This window comes from Balaenoptera ricei, chromosome 17 (assembly GCF_028023285.1).
Source record: "Balaenoptera ricei isolate mBalRic1 chromosome 17, mBalRic1.hap2, whole genome shotgun sequence".
In the NCBI taxonomy this organism is placed as follows: domain Eukaryota; kingdom Metazoa; phylum Chordata; class Mammalia; order Artiodactyla; family Balaenopteridae; genus Balaenoptera; species Balaenoptera ricei.
In genome coordinates, this window is record NC_082655.1 from 795,674 (window position 1) to 811,462 (window position 15,789).

At 57.2% G+C, this 15,789-nt stretch overlaps 1 protein-coding gene across 25 annotated transcripts in view; it reads left to right on the forward strand.

Moving 5' to 3' along the window:
• Window positions 1–7,383, forward strand: part of PLEC (plectin) — a 58,010-nt gene extending 50,627 nt beyond the window's left edge. For all 25 annotated transcript variants that reach the window (XM_059902105.1, XM_059902106.1, XM_059902107.1 and 22 more), the window contains one exon: window positions 6–7,383. In XM_059902105.1, the coding sequence (XP_059758088.1) occupies window positions 6–6,224 (6,219 nt within the window). In that variant the 3' untranslated portion in view covers window positions 6,225–7,383. The remainder of the gene's footprint in view (window positions 1–5) is intronic.
• Window positions 7,384–15,789: the final 8,406 nt, after the last annotated feature.

Sequence of the window (15,789 nt, forward strand, 5' to 3'; positions counted from 1 at the left end):
CGCAGATGCAGACGGTGCGGCAGGAGCAGCTGCTGCAGGAGACCCAGGCCCTGCAGCAGAGCTTCCTCTCCGAGAAGGACAGCCTGCTGCAGCGCGAGCGCTGCATCGAGCAGGAGAAGGCCAAGCTGGAGCAGCTCTTCCAGGACGAGGTGGCCAAGGCGCAGGCGCTGCGTGAGGAGCAGCAGCGGCAGCAGCAGCAGATGCAGCAGGAGAAGCAGCAGCTGGTGGCCAGCATGGAGGAGGCCCGGCGGCGGCAGCACGAGGCCGAGGAGGGCGTGCGGCGCCAGCAGGAGGAGCTGCAGCGCCTGGCGCAGCAGCAGCAGCAGCAGGAGAAGCTGCTGGCGGAGGAGAACCAGAGGCTGCGTGAGCGGCTGCAGCACCTGGAGGAGGAGCGCCGGGCTGCGCTGGCACGCTCGGAGGAGATCGCCCCCTCTCAGGCCGCGGCCGCCAGAGCCCTGCCCAATGGCCAGGACGCGGCCGATGGCCCGGCCGCGGCGGCAGAGCCGGAGCACGCCTTCGACGGCCTGCGGCGGAAGGTGCCAGCCCAGCGGCTGCAGGAGGTGGGCGTCCTGAGCGCAGAGGAGCTCCAGCAGCTGGCGCAGGGCCGCACCACCGTGGCTGAGCTCGCCCAGCGGGAGGACGTGCGCCACTACCTGCAGGGCCGCAGCAGCATTGCCGGGTTGCTGCTGAAGCCTGCTGACGAGAAGCTGACCATCTACGCGGCCCTGAGGAGGCAACTGCTGAGCCCGGGCACAGCCCTCATCCTGCTTGAGGCCCAGGCGGCCTCAGGCTTCCTGCTGGACCCCGTACGGAACAGGCGGCTGGCCGTCAACGAGGCCGTGAAGGAGGGCATCGTGGGCCCTGAGCTGCATCACAAGCTGCTGTCGGCCGAGCGCGCCGTCACTGGCTACAGGGACCCCTACACCGGGGAGCAGATCTCCCTCTTCCAGGCCATGAAGAAGGACCTCATCGTCCGGGAGCACGGCATCCGCCTGCTGGAGGCCCAGATCGCCACGGGCGGCATCATCGACCCCGTGCACAGCCACCGCCTGCCCGTGGACGTGGCCTACCAGCGCGGCTACTTCGACGAGGAGATGAACCGCGTCCTGCAGGACCCGAGCGACGACACCAAGGGCTTCTTCGACCCCAACACGCACGAGAACCTCACCTACCTGCAGCTGCTGGAGCGCTGCGTGGAGGACCCCGAGACGGGCCTGCGGCTGCTGCCGCTCACAGATCAGGCTGCCAGGGGTGGTGAGCTGGTGTACACTGACTCGGAGGCCCGGGACGTGTTTGAGAAGGCCACCGTGTCCGCGCCGTTCGGCAAGTTCCAGGGCAGGATGGTGACCATCTGGGAGCTCATCAACTCCGAGTACTTCACGGCCGAGCAGCGGCGGGACCTGCTGCGGCAGTTCCGCACGGGCAAGGTCACCGTGGAGAAGGTCATCAAGATCGTCATCACTGTGGTCGAGGAGCGCGAGCAGAAGGGCCAGCTTTGCTTTGAGGGCCTGCGTGCCCTGGTCCCTGCTGCTGAGCTGCTCGAGGGCAGGGTCATCGACCGGGAGCTTTTCTGCCAGCTGCAGCGGGGCGAGCGCTCCGTGCAGGAGGTAGCCGAGGTGGAAGCCGTGCGGTGGGCCCTGCGGGGCTCCGGCATCATCGCGGGTGTGTGGCTGGAGGAGGCAGGGCAGAAGCTGAGCATCTACGAGGCCCTGAGGAAAGATCTGCTGCAGCCAGAGGCGGCTGTGGCCCTGCTGGAGGCCCAGGCCGGCACCGGGCACATCATCGACCCCACCACCAGCGCACGGCTGACTGTGGACGAGGCGGTGCGCGCCGGCCTCGTGGGGCCCGAGCTACACGAGAAGCTGCTGTCGGCCGAGAAGGCTGTGACAGGCTACAAGGACCCGTACTCAGGGCAGAGCGTGTCCCTGTTCCAGGCCCTGAAGAAGGGCCTCATCCCCAGGGAGCAGGGCCTGCGTCTGCTGGACGCCCAGCTGTCCACAGGTGGCATCGTGGACCCCAGCAAGAGCCACCGTGTGCCCCTGGACGTCGCCTGTGCCCGGGGCTACCTGGATAAGGAGACCAGCGCCGCCCTTTCAGCACCCGAGGACAGCGCCAAGACCTACCGTGAACCCCGCACGTGGCAGCCAGTCACTTACAGCCACCTCCAGCAGCAGTGCTGCCCCGACCCGCTGACGGGGCTGAGCCTGCTGCCGCTCTCGGAGGAGGCTGCCCGGGCCCGGCAGCAGGAGCTCTACTCCGAGCTCCAGGCCCATGAGGCCTTCCAGAAGGCCACCGTCGAGGTCCCCGTGGGCAGCTTCCAGGGCAGGACGGTGACGGTGTGGGAGCTCATCAGCTCCGAGTACTTCACGGCCGAGCAGCGGCAGGAACTGCTGCGGCAGTTCCGCACGGGCAAGGTCACCGTGGAGAAGATCATCAAGATCGTCATCACCATCGTGGAGGAAGTAGAGACCGTGCGGCGGGAGAGGCTCTCTTTCAGTGGCCTCCGAGCCCCTGTGCCGGCCAGTGAGCTCCTGGCCGCCGGGGTCCTTGACAGTATCCAGTATGAGCAGCTCAAGGACGGCAAGACATCGGTCAAGGACCTTTCGGAGCTGGACTCGGTGCGGACACTCCTCCAGGGCAGCGGCTGCCTTGCTGGCATCTACCTGGAGGACTCCAAGGAGAAGGTGACCATCTACGAGGCCATGCGACGCGGCCTGCTCAGGCCCAGCACAGCCACTCTCCTGCTTGAGGCCCAGGCAGCCACTGGCTTTCTGGTGGACCCTGTGCGGAACCAGCGTCTGTATGTGCATGAGGCCGTGAAGGCCGGTGTCGTGGGCCCTGAGCTGCACGAGAAGCTGCTGTCGGCTGAGAAGGCCGTGACGGGCTACAGGGACCCCTACTCAGGCAGCACCATCTCCCTCTTCCAGGCCATGAAAAAGGGCCTGGTTCTCAGGGAGCACGGCATCCGCCTGCTGGAGGCCCAGATCGCCACGGGCGGCATCATCGACCCCGTGCACAGCCACCGCGTGCCCGTGGACGTGGCCTACCAGCGCGGCTACTTCGACGAGGAGATGAACCGCGTCCTGCAGGACCCGAGCGACGACACCAAGGGCTTCTTCGACCCCAACACGCACGAGAACCTCACCTACCTGCAGCTGCTGGAGCGCTGCGTGGAGGACCCCGAGACGGGCCTGCGGCTCCTGCCGCTGAGAGGGGCAGAGAAGGCAGAGGTGGTCGAGACCACGCGGGTGTACACCGAGGAGGAGACCCGGAGGGCCTTCGAGGAGACGCAGATCGACATCCCTGGGAGCGGTGGCCACAGTGGCTCCACCATGTCCCTGTGGGAGGTGATGCAGTCGGACCTGATCAGTCAGGAGCAGCGGGCCCAGCTGATGGCCGACTTCCAGGCCGGCCGCGTGACCAAGGAGCGTATGATCATCATTATCATCGAGATCATCGAGAAGACCGAGATAACCCGCCAGCAGAACGTGGCTTCCTACGATTACGTCGGCCGCCGCCTCACCGCCGAGGACCTGTACGAGGCCAGGGTCATCTCCCGCGAGTCCTACAGCCTGCTCCGGGAGGGCACCAGGAGCCTCCAAGAGGTGCTGGAGGCCGAGTCTGCCTGGCGCTATCTCTACGGCACGGGCTGTGTGGCCGGCATCTACAGGCCCGGCTCCAGGCAGACGCTGACCATCTACCAGGCCCTCAAGAAGGGGCAGCTGAGTGCTGAGGTGGCCCGCCAGCTGCTAGAGGCACAAGCGGCCACGGGCTTCCTGCTGGACCCGGTGAAGGGCGAGCGGCTGGCCGTGGATGAGGCCGTGCGGAAGGGCCTGGTGGGCCCCGAGCTGCACGACCGGCTGCTGTCGGCTGAGCGGGCCGTGACCGGCTACCGTGACCCCTACACGGAGCAGACCATCTCGCTCTTCCAGGCCATGAAGAAGGACCTGATCCCCACCGAGGAGGCCCTGCGGCTGCTGGACGCTCAGCTGGCCACGGGCGGCATCGTCGACCCGCGCCTAGGCTTCCACCTCCCGCTGGACGTGGCCTACCAGCGCGGCTACCTCGACAAGGACACGCACGACCAGCTGTCAGAGCCCAGCGAGGTGCGCAGCTACGTGGACCCCTCCACGGACGAGCGCCTCAGCTACACGCAGCTGCTCCGGCGGTGCCGCCGCGACGAGGCCAGCGGCCTGCTCCTCCTGCCGCTCGCGGACGCCCGCAAGCTGACCTTCCGCGGCCTGCGCAAGCAGATCACGGTGGAGGAGCTGGTGCGCTCGCAGGTCATGGACGAGGCCACGGCGCTGCGGCTGCAGGAGGGCCTGACCTCCGTCGAGGAGGTCTCCAAGAGCCTGCAGAGGTTCCTCGAGGGCACAAGCAGCATCGCCGGCGTCCTCGTCGACGCCACCAAGGAGCGGCTGTCGGTGTACCAGGCCATGAAGAAGGGCATCATCCGCCCTGGCACGGCCTTCGAGCTCCTGGAGGCGCAGGCGGCCACCGGCTATGTCATCGACCCCATCAAGGGGCTCAAGCTAACCGTGGAGGAGGCTGTGCGCATGGGCATTGTGGGTCCCGAGTTTAAGGACAAGCTGCTGTCAGCCGAGCGTGCCGTTACTGGCTACAAGGACCCCTACTCCGGGAAGCTCATCTCCCTCTTCCAGGCCATGAAGAAGGGTCTGATCCTGAAGGACCACGGCATCAGGCTGCTGGAGGCCCAGATCGCCACGGGCGGCATCATCGACCCCGAGGAGAGCCACCGCCTGCCCGTGGACGTGGCCTACCAGCGCGGCCTCTTTGACGAGGAGATGAATGAGATCCTGACCGACCCCTCGGACGACACCAAGGGCTTCTTTGACCCCAACACGGAGGAGAACCTCACCTACCTGCAGCTGATGGAGCGCTGCGTCACTGACCCCCAGACGGGGCTGAGGCTCCTGCCGCTGAAGGAGAAGAAGCGGGAGCGGAAGACGTCCTCTAAGTCCTCAGTGCGCAAGCGGCGTGTGGTCATCGTGGACCCGGAGACGGGCAAGGAGATGTCGGTGTACGAGGCTTACCGCAAGGGCCTTATCGACCACCAGACCTACCTGGAGCTGTCCGAGCAGGAGTGCGAGTGGGAGGAGATCACCATCTCCTCCTCGGACGGCGTGGTCAAGTCCATGATCATCGACCGCCGCTCGGGCCGCCAGTACGACATCGACGAGGCCATCGCCAAGAGCCTCATTGACCGCTCGGCGCTGGACCAGTACCGCGCCGGCACGCTCTCCATCACCGAGTTCGCCGACATGCTCTCGGGCAACGCCGGCGGCTTCCGCTCACGCTCGTCCTCCGTGGGGTCCTCCTCTTCCTACCCTGTCAGCCCCGCCGTCTCCAGGACCCAGCTGGCCTCCTGGTCCGACCCCACCGAGGAGACGGGCCCCGTGGCTGGCATCCTGGACACGGAGACGCTGGAGAAGGTGTCCATCACGGAGGCCATGCACCGCAACCTGGTGGACAACATCACCGGGCAGCGTTTGCTGGAGGCGCAGGCCTGCACCGGGGGCATCATCGACCCCAGCACCGGCGAGCGCTTCCCCGTCACCGACGCCGTCAACAAGGGCCTGGTGGACAAGATCATGGTGGACCGCATCAATCTGGCCCAGAAGGCCTTCTGCGGCTTCGAGGACCCTCGCACCAAGACCAAGATGTCGGCCGCCCAGGCCCTGAAGAAGGGCTGGCTCTACTACGAGGCGGGGCAGCGCTTCCTGGAGGTGCAGTACCTGACGGGCGGCCTGATCGAGCCCGACACGCCAGGCCGCGTGGCCCTGGACGAGGCCCTGCAGCGCGGCACCGTGGATGCCCGCACCGCCCAGAAGCTGCGCGACGTTAGCGCCTACTCCAAGTACCTCACCTGCCCCAAGACCAAGCTCAAGATCTCCTACAAGGATGCGCTGGACCGCAGCATGGTGGAGGAGGGCACGGGCCTGCGGCTGCTGGAGGCTGCCGCCCAGTCCAGCAAGGGCTACTACAGCCCCTACAGCGTCAGTGGCTCTGGCTCCGCGGCCGGCTCACGCTCCAGCTCGCGCACCGGCTCCCGGGCTGGGTCCCGTCGCGGCAGCTTCGACGCCACCACCTCGGGCTTCTCCATGACCTTCTCTTCCTCGTCCTACTCCTCCTCGGGCTATGGCCGCCGCTACGTCTCAGGGCCCGCGCCCTCCCCGGGGGGCCCCGAGTCAGCGGCAGCCTGACCCCTTCCTGCACCCCGCCTCCCGCTCTGCATGTGGCCAGACTCCCCGCCCAGGCGCTGGGGTCTTTAATGTTTCAAGGTGTCTTTCTCCCAAGCGGTGCCTAAAGTTTAACCAAAAAGTGCAGACTAACATGTTAATATATATCTGTTGTCCAGACGGCTTGTCTCTCGGGGGCCGGGGCCAGTCCAGCCCCACTGACCACCTCGCCCGCCTCCCCCCCAGGTCTCCCTGCTCCTCTTTACCTGCCACTCACCACAGCCAGGTGCCTTGGAGGGTCCAGAGCTGGGCCCCCAACTCAGCCCTCTCATCTCCCCAGGGGGGTTCCATCTGGGCGAGGTTCCCCCAGCCCTGTAGGCCGGCCCCACCCAACCCCCCAGCCACCTGCTCGGGCAACGGGCATCGGCCCCGCCAGTAGCAGGGCCCTCAGCGCCAGCGTTTTCTCCTGTTTCCGGGACTGACCTGCTTGCTCGGTGGGCCTTGCTGGGGAGGGAGGGAGGGAGTCCTGGGTCAGCCATCTCTTCTAGGCTGCCCAGGGAAGCCCCTTCCCCATGGGAAGATGAGGGTCCAGTCTGCAGACCCAGCTGGCCCGGGCCAGGCCCCAGCCTGTTCCCGGCTCCATTCCCAGCCCCCCACCTGCGCCCGAGACCCCACGCCTCTGGCTTCAGCCTTTCAGCCTCAGCTCCCTAGTAAGTGCCTTCTGTGTCCCCCTTCGCACCCCAGGCCCCAAGGACCCAGACCTGGGGCGGGAGACAGACCCTCCTGGTGAAAGGCTCACCACTGCCCAGCTCTCGGGCGTGCCGGCCGGGCGTGACTGGGCTTCTGCAGGCCTCTTCCCCTCCGTGGGCCCAGTGTCCCCTGGAACCTGTGGAACCCCACCCTGGGTGCTGCCTGCCTGCCTGCCTCTCCCAGGGCGCCTCAACCCCTGTGTTGGGCCTGGGGACAAGGCAGCCCAGCCCGGTGCCACCAGTCCGGTCCCATCCAGCCCCGGGCCCTGGTGGCTTCCGCCTCCGCCTCCGCTCTCCGACTGAGCTTTGCATGTCCCACTAACCCAGGTAGGTGGCGGGTGGAGGCCCAGGCTTCGGCTGCCTCTGAGGACAGAACACTAACCCGACCACGGCGGGCCTGCGGCGCTCGCCCCAATAAAAGCAATTCCAACCTTCCTGCGGGTCCTGTCTCACTCTTTGTCCTGAGGTCAGCTTGTGTGTTGGGCTAAGGGGGTGCTGCAGCCCCAGGCTCTGAGCTTGGCCACTGTGTCCTGGCCTGGGGCAGAAGAGCGGGGCCTCGTGAAGATGCTGGCCGGGGACTGCACCCCTCAGAGAAACCCAGGCTGAGTGATCCAGAGCATAGGGCGGGGTGGAGGCCGGGCCAGCTGGGGCCTGCTCAGTCCAGGTGGTGACCTGTCCCTCGGTCCAGCCCCTCAGGCTGGGTTTGCGATTGGCGCTTACGTCTGAGACGGGGGTCTTACGTGCCCTTCAGTCGGTTGTTGACTGTGTGGAAGAGGCAGCGTGACCCCTGGGTAAGTTGGTCTGTGTCGGCCAAGGGTAACCCTCCAGAGAAGGATGCGGTCACGAGCCTGAGCGGCGGCCGGTGGAAGAGGGTGAGTGGGGCAAACCACAGCCCCGGTGAGCCACTGGCTCTGAGGCCGTGAGGCCCTGACCGATGCCATCTCCCTGCTTTGCCCCAGGGGGTGGCCCCTCATCCTTGGGGGTCTAAAGTCCTGGTTACCGAGCCCTTGTTGGGCTCTGCTCTCTTGCCCACTTGCAGTTAAACCTGGGCGTGGAAATACCGAGGTGCCCGGGGCAGCAGCCCTGCCTCCGTGGGTGGTCAGGGTCCTCCCGGCCAGGATGGTGCCCGCCTGGCCTGCTGGTCTACTGCAACGAGGAGCCGCCTGGCCAGGTGGTAGCCGTGGCTGTGAGTTGAGTGGGACGCTCCCGCCACGCCCCGGGTGGCCGTCCTTTCCTTCGCCGACCAGGACCGCGAGGGTCTCACAGCCTGAAGTTGCAGGGACGAGAAGCGCCTGCGCCCCAGCAGGTCCCTGAGCCCGTTGGGGGTGGGCCGCTTCTGCTTCCACTCCTGGGTTCCCAGGCCTGGTGGGCCGCCTTCTGGGGTCATTGACTCAAGCTCACGCCCCCATCCGGAAGGACGGTGCCGCAGTCCCTCAGGGTGTCAGCTACTTCCTTATGAGGCCGTCCAACATTCTGCCAGGCCAGCAGCTTCTGGAGGGTGTGGTGTCCTGTAGGCCTGGACCCCTGCGGTACCCCCTTGCCGGAAGAGGGGTCTGAGGTCCAAGGTGATGTTTTGCAGGAACCCATAGGGAGACTGAGAGGCAAAGGCAGCCGAGCTGAAGTGGTCCGTCTCCCTCTTGTTGCTGGTTGGCCTCGGGCCAGGCTGGGAGGGGACGTGTCGCCAGCCCGTGCTTACGGGGCCACCCCGGTTGTGAGCCCATGTGCTGGTCAAGTCCGTGGGTGGCTCAGCGGCTCCTCATGGCGCTCCCAGCAGACGTCAGCACGTGAGGCAAGACCTCACTCCCACGTCCCCGCAGCACCTCCTTCCCGTCTGGCACTCCTGCTGCTCTCAGGCCCTGCGCAGCCAGCCAGGCCACTCCTCCTGGCCGCCCGGGAGCCGCTGTCCTCTCCACTCCGGGGGCCACCCAGCGCACCCCAGAGGCTCCAGCCAGGGTTTCCCCGGCCGCTGTCGGCAGCCCCGAGTGGGGCTGTGCCTGCGTGCAGCCCGACACACCACGCGGGCCACGGCGCACCCGGCCAGGCCTCCTCCTCCGTGCCCTCGTGGGGACCCTCTGCAAGGCTGTGGTCTGGCAGCAGTGCGGGACATGAGGGTGTGGGCCCCCTGCTCGTGTAGCCCTCTGGCTCTGCGTGAGCCAGAGCCTGGTGTCCACTCCCCCTTACCCTAAGCCCTCGCCCAGCCCGCCAACTGTGTGTCGGTGGGTCTCAGGGCACCAGCTCCTGACGGGAGCTGTGGTCGCCCGGTCACCCACGTCCTGTGGTCAGTTGTGCAGCCCCCCAGCCCCAGGAGCACGCTAGGAACAGCTCTGTGGGGTCCGCACGTGCTCTGTCCTCACTTCAGAGCTGGGGCTGTCCTTCGGGGCCTCGCCGGAGACCCCGCATCACATTCTTGCTGCCAGGGCTGCCGCAACAAATACCACAGGATAGGGGCTTTTAAATGACAGAAATGTACTTCTTCTCGGTTCTGGAAGCCGAAGTCTGCGATCAACTTGTCAGCAGGGATGGGAATTCCCTGGTGGTCCAGTGGTTAGGACTCCACGCTCTCACTGCTGAGGGCCCGGGTTCGATCCCTGGTCGGGGAACTAAGATCCCACAAGCGGCGCAGAGCAGCCAAACAAAAAAAGGCAGCAGGGCTGGTTCCTCCTGAGGCCTCTCTCCTTGGCATGTGGACGGCCGTCTTCTCTCTGTGTCCTCATGGGGCCGTCCTCTGTGCGTGTCTATGTCCCGACCTCCTCTTCTTGTGAGGACACCTGTGGGATTGGGTTGGGGCCACCCTCGTGACCTCATGTACCTTGATCACCTCTTTAAAGATGCCACCTCCAGACACAGTCCCATCCTGAGGTCCAGGAGTCAGCCCTGCAGCACGTGGATTCGGGGCACACGGTTTGGGCCACGCCCCTGCCATGGTACCTGTGCCCTCCCCCCACCATACGCGGCACGTTTCACCACATACGGTCTGAGCACCAGTCCTGCTCTAGGTGCTGGGACTAACAACGTGCACCGCTGCCGGAGGTGAGCCGTGGGCGTCCAACCCCAAACCCCGCTGTGGAGGATGCTTCCGGGGGCCACGCCCGGCACCACCTGCCTCAGATCAGTTCCCCAGAAGCAGAGCCCACGACGGCGGTCCAGGTGCACCTGGTTGATGGGGCGTGTGCTCTCGGGAGAGGGTGGGAGAAAAGCACTGGGCGAAGGCGTGGCTTCGGCGAAGCCCACCACGCGTGGCCTGATCCGTGGGGTCTCGGGACTGTGAGTTTCACCTCAGAGGGCTGTTTCTCCAGCGACAAGGGGTCTAGGCTGCTATCGCCCCTCCAGCCGTGGACTACGGGCTGCCCTGGGTGGGGGCAGGCGGCTCCCAGGCACCTGTTAGCCGGGCAGCTCGGTCATCCCAGGGCACCTCTCGCTGAGGGTGCTGGCGTGAGTCCACAGCAGCTGGGGATGGGCACCCCCACCCCCACCCCCGATGGGCTCTGAGTGGATCACCAACTGCACCTGCTGGAACGACGACACCTGCGCAGCGGCAGCAGCACGACAGACCCAGACGCCCCGGAAAACCCTCCCACTGTAAATCTCCCAGGTGAAAACTAACAAACACCTTCTCAGGTACCTGAGGTCACAAGAAAGAAAAGGAAATCCTCCGGGGTGAAAAATGAAGCAGAACCTCAGCGTGGGGGCTGACACTTCCCTGAGGAGCCTGCCGACCCTAGGAACCCAAAACCTGGGGCTCCAGCAGATCCTCAGCAGCAAGAACGAGGGCCTGGGCTGCACAGGCAGGTACTACACGACACCTGTGTCCCCAGTGGGCTCTGCTTAGTGAGCACGTGCACTAGCGACACCCCAGCACAGGCAGATGCTGACAGAAGGAACCTCCCTGGATGCAAAAAAAAGTTTCCACTGGACATTTGTCACCTCGGGTCTTCTGCCTGTACGTTCTGGGGAAGCCCACGTGGAGAAACTAAGCCCGCGTGGCCCCAGGTGGGCTGTGGCTGTGCCTGGCGTGAGCGAACACAACCTTCTCTGGGGGTCTTGCCCGCAAGGCCCCGCAGGATTCCCAGAGATAAAACCCAGTCTTTCAAACACGATCTCACAATTCAAAATTACAAGGCAAATGAAAACAAACCATTATGAATAAGTCAGCATAAACAAAAGCAGAATTAGAACCCAAGGGACTTAGGACATTGGAATTATTCAATAAAGAATATATAGTAAGTTTGTTGAAAATGATTATGAAGTGAAAGAATTTATAATATGAGAAATGAGACTCCATCTAAAAAACTCAAGAAGATTGTAAAGGAATTTAGTTGAACTTCCAGGAATAAGCCATATAATAATGTTTAAAACTCAGTGGATTGATTCAGCAGTGGATTAGACACAGTTGAAGAATAGTAAATTGGAAGACAGATCTGAATAAGTTACTCAGAATTCATTCCAGAGACACAGGGAGATATGAAAGAGGTTAACAGACAGCATATAACAAAATACTCTAACATTGGTCTAACTGTAGTTCTAGAAGAAGATCCTGAAGGAAATAGGGAGATAATTTTTGAAGAAATAATAGGTGATAATTATTTTCCAAATTGATGAATCATTATATCCAAGAAGCACAATAAAATCCAATCGTGGCAAATGAAGTATCCATATCAAAACACACTGTAGCAAAATTATAGAAAACCAAAGACAAAGATAACAAATTTTATTTTATTATGATTATTTTTCTGGCTGCACTGCTTGGCTTTCGGGATCTTAGTTCCTCGACCAGCGACTGAACCTGGGCCACAGCAGCGAAAGCACAGAGTCCTAACCACTGGACCACCAGGGAAGTCCCTGAGAAAAAATTTTAAAGCGGTTAGAGAGAAAAAACAGATTACCTACAAAAGGATGACATTTAAACTCATTAGCAAAAGTGGAATCTTCTTAAAGTGTGGTCCATGCATCCTGGATCTTTTGGAAATGCAGGATCCTGGGGCCTGGCACAGGTCCACCGAATCACAATCTGCATTATAACAAATATGCACATGAATGCCATTTAAAAATAAACTTTAAATTTTAGAATAGTTCAAGAGTTACAGAAAAATAGTGAAAATACAGAAAGTTCCCATACACTCCATACTCAAGTTTCTCCTATTAACATCTTATAGTAATATGGTGCATAAAATCCCACTCCTGGACATGTATCCAGAGAAAACTCTAATTTGAAAGGATACATGCACCCCAATGTTCACTGCAGCACTATTTGCAATAGCCAAGAATTGGAAGCAACCTAAGTGTCCATCAATGGATGAATGGATAAAGAAGATGTGGTACATATATACAATGGAATACTACTCAGCCATAAAAAAGAATGAAATAATGCCATTTGCAGCAACACAGATGGACCTAGAGATGATCATACTAAGTGAAGTAAGTCAGACAGAGAAAGACAAATATCATATGATATCACTCATACGTGGATTCTAATTTTTAAAAATGAAACCAATGAACTTACTTACAAAACAAAAACAAGGGGCTTCCCTGGTGGCGCGGTGGTTGAGAATCTGCCTGCCAATGCAGGGGACATGGGTTCGAGCCCTGGTCTGGGGAGATCCCACATGCCACGGAGCAACTAGGCCCGTGAGCCACAACTACTGAGCCTGCGCGTCTGGAGCCTGTTCTCCGCAACAAGAGAGGCCGCGACAGTGAGAGGCCCGCGCACCGCGATGAAGAGTGGACCCCGCTCGCCACAACTAGAGAAAGCCCTCGCACAGAAACGAAGACCCAACACAGTCAAAAAATAATAATAATAATAATAAATAAATAAATTTTATTTAAAAAATACAAAAACAAAATAAAAACAAAAACAAACTTACAGATATTGAAAACAAACTTATGGTTACCAAAGGGGAAACATGGCGTGGGGGGAGGGATAAATCAGGAGCCTGGGACGAACATACACACACTACTATATATAAGATAGATAATCAACAAGGACCTACTGTATAGCACAGGGAACTGTACTCAATATTCTGGGCTAACCTATATGAGAAAAGAATCTAAAAAAGAATGAATAGGGACTTCCCTTGTGGTCCAGTGGTTAGGACTCTGCACTCTCACTGCCAAGGGCCCGGGTTCAATCCCTGGTCAGGGAACTAAGATCTCACAAGCTGTGCAGTGTTCCCGCCCCCCCCCAAAAAAAGAATAAATGTATGTATACGTATAACTGAATCACTTTGCTGTACACCTGAAACTAACACAACATTGTAAATCAATTATACTCCAATAAAATTAAAATGAAAAAAAAGGGAATGTATAGCATTAAGCACCTATATTAGAAAAGAAGAAAGGTCTCAAAGCAATGACCTCAGCTACTATCTTATGGAACTAGAAAAAAAAAAAAGAGGAAATGAAACTCATAGTAAGAAGAAGAACAGAAATAACAAAGATCAGAGCAGGAATCAATGAAATGGAAAACAGAAAAATAATAAGGAATAGGGAAAAATCAATGACACCGAAAGCTATTTTTTTTAGACAATAAAATTACTAAATATCTAGAAAAACTAACCAGGAAAAAAAGAGAGCAGATAAAAATTACCAATATCAGGAATGAGAGAAGTGACATCACCACAGATATTAAAAACATGAAAACAGAATGTTATGAACAAGTTTGTATCAATAAATTCAACAACCTAGATGAAAGACACAACTTTCTTAAAAGGTAAAAACTACTAAAGCTCACCCAAGAAATAGATAACCTGTATAGCTCTGTATCTGTGAAAGAAATTGAACTTGTGGTTTAAAATCCTTCCCACAAAACAAGCCCCAGTCACAGATGGCTTCACTGGGAAATTCTACCAAACATTTACGGAAAAAAATAATACCAATTCTATACAAACTCTCCCAGAAAATTGAAGAGGAAGGAACTTCCTTAACGGGAAAAAAGGCATCTAGGAAATACCCACAGCTAATATCATATTTAATGGTGAAAGACTGAATGCTTTTCCCCAAAGATCAGGAACAAGGCAACATTGTACTAGAGGTTCTAGCCAGTGTCAGTAAGGGGAAAATAATAATAAATAAATAAAAGACATCCATATTGGAAAGGAAGAAGTAAAACTGGTTTTATTCACCAGTGACATGATTGTCTACGTAGAAAATCTCAGAGACTCTACAAAAAAGCTGCTAGAATTAGTAAATGAGTTTAGCAAGACTGTGAGATATAAGATCAAGATACAAAAATCAATTGTACTTCTGTATTGTAATAATGAACAATTAGAAATGGAAATTTAAAAGATCATTTAAAAATAGCATCAAAAGCATGAAATAGGAGTAATTCTGACAAAAGATGTGTAAGACTTGAACACTGAAAACTACAAAACATTGCTGAGAGAAATTAAACAACTAAATTGATGGAGAGATAGACCTTGTTCATAGATGGGAAAACTCAATATTGTTGAGATATTTCTCTCCGAATCAAACTATAGAGTCAATGCAGCTCCGTCAAAATCCCAGCAGTTCCTTTTTTTAAAGAAACTGACAAGCTAATTTTAAAATTATTATGAGAAAGCAAAGGACCAAGAATGACCAAAACAACCTTGAAAAGGAAAAGCAAATTTGAAGGACTTATACTCTCTGACTTGAAGACTTACTGTAAATATATAGTAATCAAGACAATGTGGTATTGATGTCAACATAGATCAATGAAGTCCAGAAATAGAACCATGCATGTATTGTCATTTGATTTGAAATAAAAGCACAAAAGTAATTCAGTGCAGCAAGGGTAATCTTTCAACAAATGATGCTGGAACCACTGGATATCTCTATGTAGAAAATGAACCTCACACTGTTACAAAAATGAACTCAGAATGGATCAAATTGGAATCTTAAAACCATAAAAATCTAAAACAAAATAAATGAGAAAAGTATTTGTGATTTTTAAGTTAAGCAAAGATTTCTTAGACCTAACACTAAAAGCATGATCAATAGAAGAAAAAATTGATAAGTTAGATTTCATCAAAATTAAGAATTTATGGGAATTCCCTGGCAGTCCAGTGGTTAGGAGTCTGTGCTTTCACTGTCGAGGGCCTGGGTTCGATTCCTGATCGGGGAACTAAGATCCCACAAGCCAAGAACTCTCAATACTCAGTAAAAGAAAACAGACCAGTTTGAAAATGGGCAAAAGTTTTGAACAGACACTTCACCGATGAAGATATAAGGATGGTGAATGGCCCATGGAAAGATGCTCAACTTCACTAGTCATCAGGGAATAAAAATTAAAACTATCATGAGAGAACATTACACACCCACTAGAACACCTAAAATAAAAGCACTGACCACATCAAGTGTTGGTGAAGATGTGGAACCACGGGAGCTCTTAGATGAAGCTGTTGGGAAGGTAAAATGGTTCAGCCACAGTCCTAGGTATTTACCCAGCAGAGAGCAATGTGTCCATGCAGAGACTTGGCTAGTCATAGCAGCTTTATTTGTAATAGCCAAAAACTGGAGGGTAACCGGATGTTTATCAACTAGTTGGTGGATAAACCAATTGTGGTCTAACCACACCATGTAAAACAGCTCAGTGATAAAAAGAAGTGAGCTACTGATGGCTGCAACGCCATGGATGAATCTCAAAATAATTATGCTGAATGAAAGAACCCAGACAACAAAAGAGCACACATTGTTTGATCCCATTTATATAAAGTTCTGGGCAATGCACAGTAACCTAGAGTGATGGAAAGCAGCTCATTGGATGCCTGGGGCTGAGGGGTTGGAGGGGGTCGAGGAGACTCAGGAGGGCCTGGGGAACCCATCAGCCAAAACCTATTTAAAATCAACCCCTGTGATCTGGCTTT